This window comes from Aplidium turbinatum, chromosome 1 (genome assembly GCF_918807975.1).
Source record: "Aplidium turbinatum chromosome 1, kaAplTurb1.1, whole genome shotgun sequence".
In the NCBI taxonomy this organism is placed as follows: domain Eukaryota; kingdom Metazoa; phylum Chordata; class Ascidiacea; order Aplousobranchia; family Polyclinidae; genus Aplidium; species Aplidium turbinatum.
In genome coordinates, this window is record NC_137472.1 from 28261129 (window position 1) to 28277693 (window position 16565).

Genomic DNA, 16565 nt, shown 5'->3' on the forward strand with positions numbered 1-16565 from the left:
TTTTTTCTAAAAAGACATGGATTACAAAATTTTTAGGTGTTATGGCCGTGCCATATTTTAAACTGATTGTCCTGTTTTGCTATCATACACGCTATGACGTCCGCGTTTTTATGCTTCTACCTTTTTCTATACCTCTGTTATGTTTGTCATTATTACACTGTTTTTTTGTTGTGATGGTCAGAACTAAAAACAAACTAAACTAAACGGCCACAAAAATACGTAGCCTAACGATTGAGTCACTTCGGGTTAGAATTGAGTTTAAAAAAAAATTACCTTTTGGTGGAATCGAACTCATGTCCTTGCGAGTATGAGCCAGACAAAGATCACATGCTCCTCTGATTCACTTGGCAAAAACAGTTGAATTTAGAAGTTATATACGCACTTTTTTTTCAGCAACAGCGCGCATGCGCAGTAAAAGCGATGTAAAGATTAAAAAAAAGGCATTGAACGGCTGTATTTACGGCGCCATAAATGCAGCCTCTTCCAAAAAAATAAGCTGAACTGAACTTTTGGTTGTTCGACAAGAAAGAAAAATCGTAGCCCTGTATGTGCCTTTCACAATCACCAATGCAGCTTAGTTTATTTATTGCATGTAGGTAGGCCTGTAGGGTGAGAAAACCTCATAGCAATCAAATCAACTGTTTGTGTTTGCGACATTTAAAGATGCCTATTCAAACTTTGATAGTTTAATTTTTTCCCTGACTGTTTGTTTGGTCATGGCCCTCTCAGGCCTCGGCACTAACAGAGATGTTACCTTCAGTGTTTTTGTTTAGACTGCTGCGATATAATTACTGAGTGCTTAGATATACAAAAACTGTTTGTAAAAACTGTTTAGCTTATAATCTGCTAGTCTGCTTTCCATTCAAGAAGCGTCCTAAAAGAATGGCAGCTTCAACTTCGGCTAACAGTGTATCAGAGAAACAACCTACTGTCATGATAGTGTTGGGAATGGCAGGATCTGGTAAAACTACTTTTGTCCAGGTAAGTTTTTATCACACTTAATAATTTACTTTTGCTGCCCTTTTAATGATCAACTTTTTTGTGATCTTTAGTATGACAGGCTGTTATAATTTTTAATTGTCTTATTGGTAGGCTATCCTTGCATCTGTGTTATTATATATGATGCTGTAGGTCAGTATTCTGCAACGGGTACCTCTAAATACCCATTGTCAGACATTTTCAGTGTTGTCAGATGTTTTTAACTAAAAGTAATATTTATTCTATTGAACCAAATTGGAATTGATAGAAAATTAAAGGATGCAACTATATAGGATATACAATATATGATATACTTCATAACTGTTAAAAATTATTCGCAGCTGAGAAACAAAAGTGACCCAAGTTTTTGCGGATCTGGTAACCCAGGGATGGGCAAACTTTTTATTTCGAGGGCTGCATTCAGAATCTGAATTTGTTCGAGGGCAGCAGTATAGTATAATTAAGATTATAAGCCAAAACATCAAATCTAAAATAATCAAAACACCAGCTTTTATTTATTTTTAAAGTGACGAAAGAAACGGAGATTTTATATACAGTAATGCGGCAAAAAGGCTATAATTTATCTTTATCAAGATGAAATATACGAAAAAAGTTTAATTAAGTCATTGTAGTAATTAAAATTTTCAAGCAATTTTAGGATTACGATATTGTATATTTGGTTTGTGCCTTTGCGGGCCGCACAGAAAGTTGTCACGGGCCGCATGCGGCTTGCGGGCCGTAGCTTGCCCACCTCTGTGGTAACCCATGAATTGTTGAGCGATGCCAGGCATTGTCTGTATTTCCAGGGATTGGCAGACATTTTAAAGGTTTGCCAGACCATAATCTTGACATTGACCCCCAATTATAACTCTAATTGTGCGGTAATTAAAAAAACTAGTTTTTTGTATCGCCATGTTAAACCCATCCTAATTCGTTCATGTGCTCTTTGCATTGATTTTAGTTTAAATGTTATATAACTTAAATTATAGGTGCACTCACTGTGGCAACAGAATATTTAGGTGCAGCGCACTGTGGCGCTTGGTTATTTATAGTCTGGGAGCCAAACGCCATTTTTTCCCTTAACCTTGCATTGCGGTATTAAGTTTTTTTTACTGGTGATTTTGGTAGCCAAGGGTCTCTATTTTCAGAAACTGCTTGATGACATGTTGTCACCTTTGGGCAATTTGAGAAATTCAAGATGGCGTCCAAGATGGCCGCCATTACCTATAAATGACCATAACTCCCTATCCATTCACCTTAGAAAGGTGATTTTTGTCTCTAAACTTAGGTTGTAGGGGTCAAGCTATCCATAGAACGAAGTATTATCTTAATATCGTATTACATACAAAATGGTTATTTCCAAGATGGCGTCCAAGATGGCCGCCATTACCTATAAATGACCATAACTTCCTATCCATTCACCTTAGGAAGGTGATTTTTGTCTATACCTAGGTTTTAGGGGTCAAGCTATCCATTAGAACTAAGTATTATCTTAATATCGTATTACATACATAATGGTGATTTCCAAGATGGCGTTCAAGATGGCCGCCATTACCTATAAATGACCATAACTCCCTACCCATTCACCTTAGGAAGGTGATTTTTGTCTCTATACCTAGGTTGTAGGGATCAAGCTATCCATTAGAACTAAGTATTACGTTAATATCGTATCACATAATGGTAATTTCCAAGATGGCGTCCAAGATGGCCGCCATTACCTATAAATGACCATAACTCCCTATCCATTCACCTTAGAAAGATGATTTTTGTCTCTAAACTTAGGTTGTAGGGGTCAAGCTATCCATAGAACGAAGTATTATCTTAATATCGTATTACATACATAATGGTAATTTCCAAGATGGCGTCCAAGATGGCCGCCATTACCTATAAATGACCTTAACTTCCTATCCATTCACCTAAGGAAAGTGATTTTTATCTATACCTAGGTTGTAGGGGTCAAGCTATCCACTAGAACTAAGTATTATCTTAATATCGTATTACATACATAATGGTAATTTCCAAGATGGCCGTAAAAGGTAAAGGGGGGTCCCATACTTGATTCAAGTGTCGGGTATGAGAAGATAAGGTTCTCATTGTACTAAGCCTTCGGCACTGAGGAGAGTAGGGTAGCCAGTTCCTTTCTCTCGGCCGCCTTTACTTCAGCAACTACGCCCACCCAATTTATTACACCCTGGGTAGAGTTGAGCGGTGTTTTTCAACAACCAGCTGAAGCCGGAAGTCGAACCAGGTTTGCATAATTGGAAAGCCAACAACGTTGCGCCATCCCACCGCAATTTGTGTGAAATTCATGGCCGTAGTAACACTAAATTATCTTACATACTATTCTATGATGTCAGGTTATAGCAACCCGATTATAGCAGGCGCAAAATATTGTGCATTTCATGTTAGCAGAGTTGCACCTACAAGCACGTGAACTGCATGGAGTAGTACTGTGGCATCCATATTTTATTAGACGTCGTATACCATCTCTGGGGCTAGTTCGACTTCATCAGGTAGGGTGACTGGTTGAAGGGACTTGTTTTGGTCATCCTTTACCCAACCATATTTCGTTTGATCTATTGAAGTGTTACGAATGCAGTAGCCTTCCCAATTTTGAAATAGGAGGCGACGATGTCACAGCCAGAAAGTGCATGTACCGTGAGTAGTCATTTGACTACCTGACAATGCTTCTGTAGACTGTAGCCTACAGTTTTTTTCCTATATCAAGCACCGCGCTTCCTTTGATTGGGGACTCCATCAATACAACATTCTTGAGATTTGCCATGTGATGATAATGCAGCAACAGTACAAAGATGTCAGTGTCATCGGCAACGACAGTGATTTTGCTTTCTGCATTTTGCGAGGCACCACTCAAGACCTGTTGAACAATGACGTTATCTGCTTCTTCGTGTGAAGTTAACAGATCTGCCCGTGAGATGACAATTCCACCTTCACTGATTTTGATTGGCACCGGATCTGCTCCTGTTACCACTAACTTATGATGTTGTGTGTTGTCCTCATGAAACTTCTTATCCTGGACAAAATCATCAACTATCAGTTGCTTCTTGATTTTGAAAGAGGTTAGTAGAACCTTCTGCGCTGCCAGCAACTCTATCAGACACCTCAACTTGGAGAATTTTCTTTAAGGTACATTTAGATTTCACAACCCTCATATCTCCAGTATCATCAAACATGGATGTTGAAACTGACGCAAGTTCATGACCAAGCACAACCTTGTCCCGCCCAATAACCTGCAGGCAAATCACCTTTGCGTAAATCTGGTTTGGGACAATTAAACGACGTGTGAGACTATCACTCCCGAATTCTTTGTAGCCTATGCTTCATGCAACTCAACTGAATTCAGGAAGCCGGACGAGTCTTTGATCATTACAACAAGTGGTTTAAAGGCACAATCAATGTTAGTTTGGCTATCAGACTTGGTTGCAGCTGAAGCCACATTTTTTCTGACAAGAAGCTATTTCGGCAATCCACATGATACCTTGCATCAGCTGCGTGAAGGTCACTTACAGTGATATCTACCCTTTGTCGCACAACTTCTGATAGCTCATCTTGACGCCGTTCGCAGGCTTCACGTATAGTTTGCTTGAGTGACTTCTTGCCACCTGCGCTGCCTATTTCCCGACATGAATATGCTGGTCGCCAACGTTTAGGATGTTTTTCAAGCACACAAGTTTCACCACAAAACAAACAATGTACTTTGAAGATAAACCCTGGCAGTGATGACCGTCTCCTGGTCTTAGGCGGAATGTAAAACGAGTAACTTTCTGGATTCTTCCTTTTATGCCTTTGAACCTGGAGGCTTGAAGTGTATGTTGAAGCACAGTTTTTGTGACATTTAACTGTGCATTCAGGATTTTCACTAACTTTTTCTTCAAGAAGTTCATGATACCTGTCCCCATAGATTTTGCTATGCTTGATAAAGTTTTGAATACTGACAGGACCAGTGGTTGGTTGGTTGGTTTTGAATCTTTATCCTCGGACTGACAAAGACTTGATAGGTTATTCCTGGTACTTGTTCGCATACTTGTAGAGGCACTTGACGCAGGGCCGGTTACCGAGATTGGCAGAGTGAAGTTTTCCGATTGTTGAAGTCTTGTTGCCGAGAAATTATTCCCAGGCCTCGAAATTCACGGCGGACACCGCGGACATGTCCGCCGTCACAGCATGTGATGTCCGCGGGAAGTACCATCTAGATCGGTCATATTTGTCCGCCGAAAAATAACACAAGAACTAGCGATACAAATCGTCATTGCGTAGCACGAACAATTATTGTTGCGATTGCGAGAATATAACTTCCTGCGCATTCTAGCGCGCATCTAGAAAATGTTGTATCCCTTAGCTCCCATTCAAGCTGTAAAACTTTCAATTTTTACGTTGCTTTAACGATTGATGACATTGAATCAGCGTAACAAAGGCGAATTCTTTGCTAAGAATCGATGGGAGCACGCGCAACTTAGTTCAAGTCTTACGTCACAATGTCTGGCTTTGATCTCCGAGTTTTATTGATAAGGCAAGGTTGTTTACAAAATTAGATCATACAAGTAGGCTATTACAGCAAGATAAAGCAAATTTTGTTGTTTTGGTATTACAGTAAGAAAGAAAAGGCCCATGGAAAATTTATTTTCGCTCACATAACACGCAAAAATATACCTAAAGAAAAATGCCCAGTGAAACTTTGCACAGCAGAAAATAGTAGCGGCAGTGTAGAAGTTTTCCGACTCGTGCCCAGAGCATTGTGACGCAAAAATCCACACGACCTCGTTTGGTAGAAGTTAATCAGTTATGCGGCGTATTGCAGCTACGCGGCGCTTTGACTCTCCAAGCGCACCTCGTTGGTTTGATGAAAACCTTCACTGAAATTTTAAAAAGCTTCCAAACTGTAGCCATAGCTCATGGCGAAGAATTATCAAGATAAAGTGATTAAGCATGACGATCGACGCTGAAATTGGTGTGTCCGCCGTGAAACTTAATTTGTCCGCCGAGCTAGCTGCTCAGACCGGACACGTTTGTCCGCCGTCAACAAAAATGAATTTCGAGGCCTGTATTCCATTCACTAGGTGCCGCTGAATGGAGAGCAGTCCTGAAATGCGTTGCTCAAACGCACACCCCGAGAGTCGAACCAGCGCCGTGTGATCTTGAGCCCGGCGCGTAACCACTGAGCTATCGGGGCGGACTTTCAACGGTTCTTTCAACGGACGGACTTTCAACGGTTCTTTCAACGGACTTTCAACAGTGTCTTTCAACGGTTCAGCCTTATTCTCACATCCAAATTTGGACACGAAAAAGCACTGTTCTCCATTCATGTTTCACTATTGGTGATCGTCATACTATATTATAGGGTATGGGCAGCAGGGCTTGATTAAGGCTGATGGGGGCCCGAGGCACAACTAAGTTTAGGGGCCCCTATTGGCAATCGCTTTCAATGCAGAGCAGGAGTGCTCAACTGTTACGGCAAAATCGTTACACAATTTGAAATTGTTACTCAAAAATAACAACTGTGGACACACTGGCACAACAACTTTCACTACCTACGCATACGGTACTAATGTAAAAAAATGGGGGGCCCTAAAACCAGGGGGCCTGAGGCCTGTGCCTCTTGTGCATCATGGTTAATCGGGCCCTGACGGGCAGCACCTAAAAAGACAATAGTGAATTATTAGTGCCCGTCTACTACAATATGATAGTTACATGGGATTTAGGCTACAGGGAGTTATGCTATGCTCATTTATAGGTAATGGCGGCCATCTTGGAAATTACCATTATGTATGTAATACGATATTAAGATAATTCTTAGTTTTAATGGATAGCTTGACCCCTACAACCTAGGTATAGAGACAAAAATCACCTTCCTAAGGTGAATGGATAGGGAATTATGGTCATTTATAGGTAATGGCGGCCATCTTGAACGCCATCTTGGAAATCACCATTATGTATGTAATACGATATTAAGATAATACTTAGTTCTAATGGATAGCTTGACCCCTAAAACCTAGGTATAGACAAAAATCACCTTCCTAAGGTGAATGGATAGGAAGTTATGGTCATTTATAGGTAATGGCGGCCATCTTGGACGCCATCTTGGAAATAACCATTTTGTATGTAATACAATATTAAGATAATACTTCGTTCTATGGATAGCTTGACCCCTACAACCTAAGTTTAGAGACAAAAATCACCTTTCTAAGGTGAATGGATAGGGAGTTATGGTCATTTATAGGTAATGGCGGCCATCTTGGACGCCATCTTGAATTTCTCAAATTGCCCAAAGGTGACAACATGTCATCAAGCAGTTTCTGAAAATAGAGACCCTTGGCTACCAAAATCAACAGTAAAAAAAACTTAATACAACAATGCAGGGTCAACCATCCCCGCTCCCGGACTATTAGGTGCTATTTGGTGAGTCAAATTAAGTTCATAATCGTTGATCAGAAATACTTGATTATGTGATAGTTCTCCCTTCTAAGTTCTCCCTTCTATGTTACAAAGTGAATATCAGTTTGAAACGTATCGGTGTGTGGTGATGAGTAACCTAGCTGTAAACAGTGTAAACTAACAAAATATCGTCAATGCAAGCTGAGTATGGTAGGCTAATCTTATACAATTGGTTCGTCCCTCTAAGTTGTTTACAGAGACTTAAATTTAGAGAGCTTGTAACATAAGTTTCCCTATCCTTTCTAAGACTTCTTTTAACACACAATTTTTGAAGTTGATTTGATTTTCTTATTGAAGGATTAAAAATAGTCTTTCACAAATACCAAGCAGTAACACCAAAAGATTTTAGCCATCCGGACGGCAAATAACAGAAAACTGGAATGATTGAAAGTAAAGTGAACAGTGCTGGCTCTACCTTTGAGAAGGCGCCTTCTCGCAGGTAAAGCGCTAACAAATCAGATGACGCGTGCATAGAAACAATAAACAAATGAGCCTCTGGAACATTGCGGCCCCTAATTATGGCACATAATTACAAGCGATTAAAGAAGAGGTTCATTGCCAGGCCTACACATAAATATTTACTAACATGTACGTTATTACTTGCCTGCTGCAGCAGACTGGAGAGAACAATTAGAAGTAAGCTATACATATACATTGAGTCGATACAAGTACATTTAGTAAGTATACATATACATTGAATCGAACACTAATCACACAGGATTTAACACAATAACGCAAAGTGATGAGTTGCCGGACAACGTCGACTATGAAGTTTAGTTACACAAACTGGCGCAAATGGCAAGGAATAACATGAAGCCAACTTTCACTCGACATAAATTGGCGTGATGCGCACAGATAACAAAACAAAAAAAAACAAAAAAAAAAGCAAAGCGTTGCAAATGGTACACGTAAGTAGAGATTAATACACAGGGTATCAAAGTAAGGGTAGGCTACACAAATTGACGCAATGCATACGTAAGAAAACCACTACAGAGAGCATCACGTAGGCTATGTTAAACATACAAAAGGTACAACACATATAGAGTTAGCAGACATATTAAATTACGTTAGAAGCAGGGTTGTCCACCACCCACCGATCGAGTAAACTACCTAAATTACCAAGGATCCCGAGTGCCTTACCGAACTATGGGATGAGCAGGTCAAGGGGCTTCGGTTTAAGGGCTACAGTAAAGTACAAAGTTACGGTTCAAAGTTACGGCCTAAGGTTACCAGTCAAGTTTACGGCCCAAGGTTACGAGCCAAGTTAGGGCCCAAGGTTACGAGCCAAGTTACGGCCCAAGGTTACGAGCCCAGTTACGGCCCAAGTTACGGCATCTCAACTGGGGCAATGCACGAGATGTCTCTTAAGACCAATTTCACTTTGGTTTCACCTGTATGTTCATCACATTGAGAGATGGCAATTTTAGCTCTTCTTACAATAGGCTTACCATTCCTCATTTGAGGAATGACTTCCTCTACTCTACCCATTTGATAATTGCCTCTTTTCGCAATATCTTCTGGAGATCCCAACACAACTAATTGGCCAGGTTTTAAGTTTTCGCGTAATTTAATCCATTTTTTTTTCTGCCTTGCAGCCATGGTAAGTAGAATTCTACCCATTTGTCCCAAAATTGTTTGGACAAGGATACGTTGAAGCGATAGTCCCTTCTAAGGTGATCTCGCTCAGCGGGTTGACCTAATATGGAGAGTGGAGAAAAAAATGGAGTTAAAAGAGTTGCAGGTGTGATAGCAGTGAAATCTTTGGGGTCATCACTGATTGGGATCAAAGGGCGTTCATTAACGATGCGGACAGCATTACTTATGTAAGTAATTAGTTCGATAAGGTTTGGTTTACGTGAGTTCGTATCCAAGATGTGATATAGCACATTCTTGATTTGTTTAACCATTGATTCCCAAGCACCACCTTGGGCTGGAGCATAAGGTGGAATAAAAACCAAAGTCAATCCCTTCCTTTCTCAAGGAGTTTTGAAATGGTTTGGACTGGAGGGTTTCAGGTAAACTTTTTTGGGCAGCTTGGAAGGTACTCCCATTGTCGGAGTAAACTGTCTTAACCGGCCCACGTAAATCACAAAACCTTGAGAATGCAAGTAAAAGATCATTGAGCGCCAGTGAAGTCACTAATTCTACGTGAACCGCTTTAGAGGCCATACATGTAAAGAGGAGACCCCAAGCTTTCTTGTAACTTCTTCCCTCTGCGTAAAGCAAAGGGCCAAAATAATCGATGCCGCAATTGAAAAAGGGCTTGTTGTTAGCCGTGGTACGAGATTGTGGCAAGTCAGACATAAGTTGTCTGATGGGTTGTACCTTATTTATAGCACACACAGCGCAGGCGTGTAAGTATTTCCGCATAGCAGCATTGCCATTGGCTATCCAAAATCTTTGTCTGGAGGAAAGTAATGTGTGTTGAGAACCGCTGTGCGAATTTCGGTTATGGTAAAATAGCACGACAAGTCTTGTTAACGGATGCCTGGAGGGCAGGATCAAGGGATGTTTTGTCTCCAATGAGATGGCAGGGGATTTGCTTAAGCGGCCCTCGATGCGGAGTCCCCCTAAGTTGTCCACTCAGGGTCTGTATTTCTTTAAAAAGGTAATTTCTTTTAGGTTTGCTTGTTTATTAGTAGCGGCATTCGCAATGCAGTGCTTTAATACATGTTGAAAGGATTCTGGAGATTCCTCCTTGGTCTGTTGTATTACATCACCGTACACTGATTTCTGAACATACCGTACAATGTTATTAAGTGCGTTGTCAAGATAAGGGGCGTTCAACTTTGGTATGGCAAATTCACTCTTCAAGGCCTTAGCGCGAACATACTCAACAAAGGCAGTAAGGTAAGAGGTTCTTTTTTGTAACAGATATAGCGTTGGTGCGCTCTCTATGAGCCGATCTAAACCTCCACCATACTGCGTGTTTGATAGATCTGCTTTAATGGCATGGACTGCAGTAGTCTCTTGTCCGGGTGTCAGTTTACCCGCCTGTTGAAGGAAAAGTGGGCCGTTTAGCCAAAGCGACCGCGACTCTTTTTTCAACACAAGGTTGGGGCGAGAGCCTACGTCCGCCGCGTTCATGTTGCTTGGGCAGAATCGCCAGTCACCGGCTTTGGACCATAACAAGATCTTATCGATCCTTCTTACAATAAATTTAGCGAGTCGCAAGTCAGGATTTTTTATCCATTGCAGAACAGTACGAGAGTCACACCGAAAATGTTTCTCACAATTTAAAGATCCTAAAGCCGCATCTGCTTGCTTAACAAGTTCCAACGTGTTTACCGCTGCCACTAATTCCTTTCTGGCAATAGGCCAGGAGAACTGATTTTTTAGCACGATTGTGCACTTTCCGAGTACAAACGAGACACTCGGCATATCATTCACGACTCTGCGTAAATATACCACGGACGAGAATGCTTGATTAGAAGCGTCGCAAAACCCGTGCAACTGATACGTCACAACGTCAGTTGGGCCTGGCGTTATGCCATCCACAAAGTACCACCTCGGTAACGAAAATTCCTTTAAGAGCGACAAGGACTGGAGCCAAACGGTCCAATCCTTAACAACGCTATCAGGGATCTCATCGTCCCAATCCAGTTTATCGATGGCTAGTTGTTGAAGGATCAAATGGGGCACAAAACCCAAGTGGGTCGAAGTTTTGTCCCAGTTGACTAAGCATAGTTCTACGTGTGTACTTAACCAGGGGTTCTAGAGAGCATTTAATGAGTAACTCATCAGACTCTGTTTGCCACACACAGCCCAAAGTCTTGGCAGACGGTAAATACGTCCCGTCCGCATGTAAATCAAGGTCACGGATAGCAGGCGCCAGGGACTCACTGGTCAGTCCAGCTAAAATATCCATAGCGCTTCTGTTAGCACTCCACTTTACTAGTTTAAAGCCACGACTATGAAATAATTCAGTTGATTCATCTGCGATTTTCTTTGCGTCTTCCAAGCAATTAACCGAAAAGATAAAGTCATCCATGTACATATTCTGCAGAACGTTACTTAAAGTCAACTTACATGCCTCATTGGAATTCTGCTCAGCCATCTTCTTGAAGGCTAAACAGGCGGGCTGCTTACGGGCTGCTTTTCACACCCCAAGGGTGGACACCATAGGCGTCATTTCAGGGGTGCGAAGGGTGCTTGAGCACCCCAAAATGAAAATCTGAGGTAACAACATAAATGCGAGAGCACCCCTGGGCCCTGATTTGCATACAAAATACACCGATTCAAATGGAAATTTGCATTGCTAAATAACGTTTTTTTTTCTTTCTTGAAAGTCGTTTCACCAAAGCGCAATATTTTCAGTGTTTTACATTTGCGTAGCGCACGCATATCAAAATGTGTGTGTGTGGCACGCAGCGCCACACACATCAAAGGCAGACATGATTGTACTACAGACGAAATCGGTTAAGCGAATCACCTATTTGCCAGACGTTTTGATAGGATTATACGATTTATTCGTTTAACCAATTTACAAAAAAAAAGTTTTTTGTGAATGGGCGTAATTATTGGGAAGATGTCTGTGCTGACTAGGCTGCAACGCACATTACAACTGATACTTCCTACAACTGTTTACAATTCTGGTTAAACCAGTGGTTCTTAACCGGGGAGGCGCGCCCCCCCAGTGGGCGTGAAGCCTCTCTGAGGGGGGGTGCGAGCTCTACAACAATTTCAATTTTTTTTAATTATTTTAATGTCCTAGGACCTATGGCTGTTTGTCATATTTTGTATTTTATTGTATTTATTTGCGAAGCATTGAATACTCTCAACCGTTAGCTTCAAGGGAAAAACATCAACATCATTACTTAGGCATCATGACATCATTCTAACTTTTATAGCCAAACTTGACCTCTGGAAGAGTCGAATTGAACAAGGAAATCCAGCGAGCTTCAGTAACTTGGATTCTGCTCTCAAAGATGGTAACTTTGAGTCTGAGTTGAAGAAACAAATAGAAATCCACCTTAATGAATTGAAAGCAGAGTTCATCAAATACTTTCCAGATCTGGATTGAGAAGCGTGAAACCTGGAAGTTCATCAGAAACCAGTTTCAATGCGAAGTAGTTGATATTTTCGAAGAAGGACAAGAGGAGTTTCTTGAGATGAAATTTCTCTCTCTCTGTAGGTATCATGGCTGATACAGCCCTCGATGTACAATGATGTTCCAGTTTGATCGATCTCGTGCGTCTTGCCAAATTTTAGTAGGGTTTTTGATTTGTGGTTGAAAATTGTGCAAAAATGTGAATCTTTGAGCTCCTCTTGACCGTTTTCCTATTGTTTTTTCACTTAAAGATAAATCTTCAAGTTCGCCTTTCCTTATGCTGTGACCCAAGAACTTCAGTTGCTGCCTTTCTATAGATCTCATTATCTGCTGCTCCTGGCCCATCTGTTGGAGAACTGCTCTGTTGGTTCGAAAAGCTGTCCATGGAATTTTGAGAATTCTTCGGTAAAACCACATTTCTGCAGCTTCAAGCTTTTTTCGGGTTTTTGTTGTTAGCGTTTTTGATGAAATTTCACTCCACAGCTAAAGAAGACTTCAAACAACTGGAACTTGATACGTTCTGGGCCAATTACCTTCCTGTTTACCCTCTTATCGCAACTCGGGTTCTTTGAATTCTAACAATGTTTGGATCCACGTATCTTTGTGAAGCTGCATTTTCAGCTCTCGTTGCTATCAAGACCAAGTACAGAAACAGGTTGAGAGTTGAAGGAGACTTACGTTGTTCACTCTTTGGAGTTAAACCTCGCATTAAAAATCTAGTTGCTAAGAAGCAGTGTCAAATATCTCACTGATGTGTACAATAAACAGACAAAAATGCAATTTTTTTGGTATGATATATACTTAATTAAAATCTAGGGGGGCGCGAGGCTCATGACCATTATTGAAATGGGGCTTGATAGAAAAAAGGTTTAGAACCACTGGGTTAAACTTTAAAGAGTTTACTAGTTCTGTGTTACATAACACTATGCAGTATGTTCCAGCCAGCAAAACTGGTCCTTTTTACATTGATTTATCGTCTGCAGACGTTGAATCAATGTAAAAAAGACCAGCTTTGCTGACTGGGAGAGCAAATTGTACGATCAAAGCGTTTTTCTGCAAACTGCGGCAATCGGACTTCTTTTAATCTCACCGATGTCTGTGACGTCACAAACAGCAACGCAAACAGTGGTTCGCTTGTTGCAAACGTGACGGTGATGTTGTGACAGTGAATACGCTACTTCAGAAATTCATTGCACAGCCGTCAATGATCGATATAATGCCAAATATATATGCAGCTTTGGTAACTTACATTGCTATGCCGACTTCTTCCTGTGAAGCCGAACGTTCCTTTTCGTTATTACGACGCTTGAAGACCTACCTTCGCAGCATTCAAACGCAACAACCACTGAACAATTTGGCCGTTATAGGTAGTCATCGCGAATTGGCGGAGAAATTAAACATGGAAGAACTTGTCACGGAGTTGTTTCCAAGACAACGACCCGCAGAAACAAATTTGGATGTGATTAATTTATAGCAAGCCGCATTATAAGGCAGACGTGAACAAATTAAAGTCGAATATATTTCAATATTCAATGTAAGATCACTTTCGCCTTGCATGCAATACCGTATTTACTTGATTGTAAGCCGCGGCTTATAAAGTTTTTTTTCCATCATGTTTGTGGCTTAAATTCAAGGGCGGCTTACATTTTTTCTTTTTCCTTGTCGACTTTGCCATAGATGTTTTGCCCTACTGCGTTGTCTGATGCCGACAATTGTGAAGTTGTGACGTGCATTTTAAATTGTCACATGGATTTATGACGTACATTCGAAAGAAAAAAGGAGTTGTCAGTTTTATTTATGGTCAGGGTTGCCAACCTTGCGGTTTTCAAAATTATATTGTAAAATTATAAGATCATACATAGCCACCTGAAGATATGGCCTGATTAGTCACATTTTGCAGAAATTTCCAGGTTTTTCTAACTTTGGGCAAACGTTTATAGAAATTTTTCTAAAAATTAGATTTTTACGCTTTCTTTATTCTTTTCCCCAGATGACACAAAAGGTTTTAACATCCTCACATGTTGAAAAACAAAGAAAATTTGATTTCGAAGATTTTAGTCAGACTGTTAATTTTCAATAACACTGTCTGAATTTGCGTTTTTCAACTTACTTTTTCTCATTTGCTACTGCTTCCCCAAGGCAACGAAAAAGTTTTATGTCATTAGGAAACCGCAAAAAGTAAAAACATCTCAAAAAATGTCAGTCAAGCACTAGCAGTAGCTGTAACCAAAATCTGCAAAATGTGACAAATCAGGCCGCATCTCCAGGTGGCCATGGATCATATATATAACAGTATTTGCGGCTTACATTAAATTTTTAACACTATCACATGCGGCTTACAATCAAGGGTGGCTTACAATCAAGCGCGGCTTACAATCAAGTAAATATGGTACTTGTTATCATTTCTATCTGATCGTTTGACATACCGCTGCAGTCTATTCGATTACACATACGACAAAATTATCTTCTTTTATGTTGATTCGACGTTTCATGACGTAGGCTAAACATGGTTGAATTTACTATTAGATTGAGTCATTTGTTTTAACATTTTCCATCGGTCAGGTTTTCAATTGATTAGCCTATATTGACAATTTTCATAAGATAACTTAGAGCACCCCTAATTTCGTCAAATTTAAAAAAAAATTACGCCAATGGTGGACACTAGGGTGCATCAAGCCCCCCTCATGAAAAAATTTTCTCATGGCAGTATATTAAAGTTGTGCTACCTCTAGAAAAAATCAATTGTGTAAAATATTACCAAATTTGGATGAACTCTACCAGGTCCACATCGAGCTTGAAAAAACGAGAAATAGGGTCATTTCACATGAAAACAGGCAATATAAAGATATCTCGAATATGATACCTCTCAGATTTGGTAAAAAGTTGTCATAATATGCCTTAGACTACCAAATGAAAGAATCCCAAGTTTTAGATCAATATCTCAAAGGGTTTGTCCATGGCGGTCATTTAAATTTCGAGAACCACCCTCATTTTTGACTTGTGGGGGTAGCATATAATATAGCAAATTTTGCTGTTTTCAGTGCATCACAACTTCTATTGCAAAATGTAATTTGGAAAACCAATAATGCTATGCTAAGTCATTATAGACTATAGGCTACTATACAATTCAACAATAAAAAACAACATTTCTGGATGCATGGGTAGGCCTATTAGGTGGGTCACTAAAATCCTAATATTTTGCCCCGTAAAGGTGTTTTTTTCAATTTTTGAATGCTTCTGACATCCAAACCAATCAGAATATTTTTATAAAACATGATTATTTGTAATACTTGGAAACTTTGTTTCTGTCAAATCAAGTTTGAGGGTTGTGGTTGTGGTGCCATTAACAGAGATCTTTTGAGGATCTGAAAACCCTATCAGGCAGAAATGGCCCTTTTTAGAGCTCTAAATAACCATGTGGGCATTTTATAGTCATATGGTCGTCCAGCTGCTTGTTGTAGAGTAACACAAAACTAAAGTATTTTATTCACTGCTGGACGATCATGGACATTTTCATCCTTGTCACTGTTGAGTTTCTGTGCTGTTAGGCGTTATTGCTGTGAGGTTTTGTTGGATCAGTTGATTAGTAGATTAGGTGACGTAGTTCTTCCCTTTCGGCGCGGTTGTTGATTTTAGGATTTTGTTTGCTAATGAATATGGCCTCTTTGAAACGTAATTGTACCGCGTCATTTTCTCTTCCAATAACTTTAAATTCAAAGTCTGCTTGGCATTGTTGTTGGTGATCAAATACTGAACTTTTATCCGAGCTGAGATGTTCTTTGAGGCGGGAATGGAGTTATGACAACTTTTCACCAAATCTGAGAGGTATCATATTCGAGGTATCTTTATATTGCCTGTTTTCATGTGAAATGACCCTATTTCTCGTTTTTTCAAGCTCGATGTGGACCCGGTAGAGTTCATCCAAATTTGGTAATATTTTACACAATTGATTTTTTCCAGAGGTAGCACAACTTTAATATAGGCTTGATGCACCCTAGTGGACACAAAAACGAAATGGGACTAGTTTGCCGTTTTCTATGTCATCTTGGTCAAACCAGAGTATTCGAAAGAGATTCCTCTGCCT

General features: G+C 40.2%; 1 protein-coding gene across 2 annotated transcripts in view; it reads left to right on the forward strand.

Annotated features, from left to right (window-relative positions):
* Positions 1-779: 779 nt before the first annotated feature.
* LOC145769972 (GPN-loop GTPase 1-like) overlaps positions 780-16565 on the forward strand; it is a 43677-nt gene continuing 27891 nt past the window's right edge. For both annotated transcript variants that reach the window (XM_082581542.1, XM_082581551.1), the window contains exon 1: positions 780-981. In XM_082581542.1, the coding sequence (XP_082437668.1) occupies positions 883-981 (99 nt within the window). In that variant the 5' untranslated portion in view covers positions 780-882. The remainder of the gene's footprint in view (positions 982-16565) is intronic.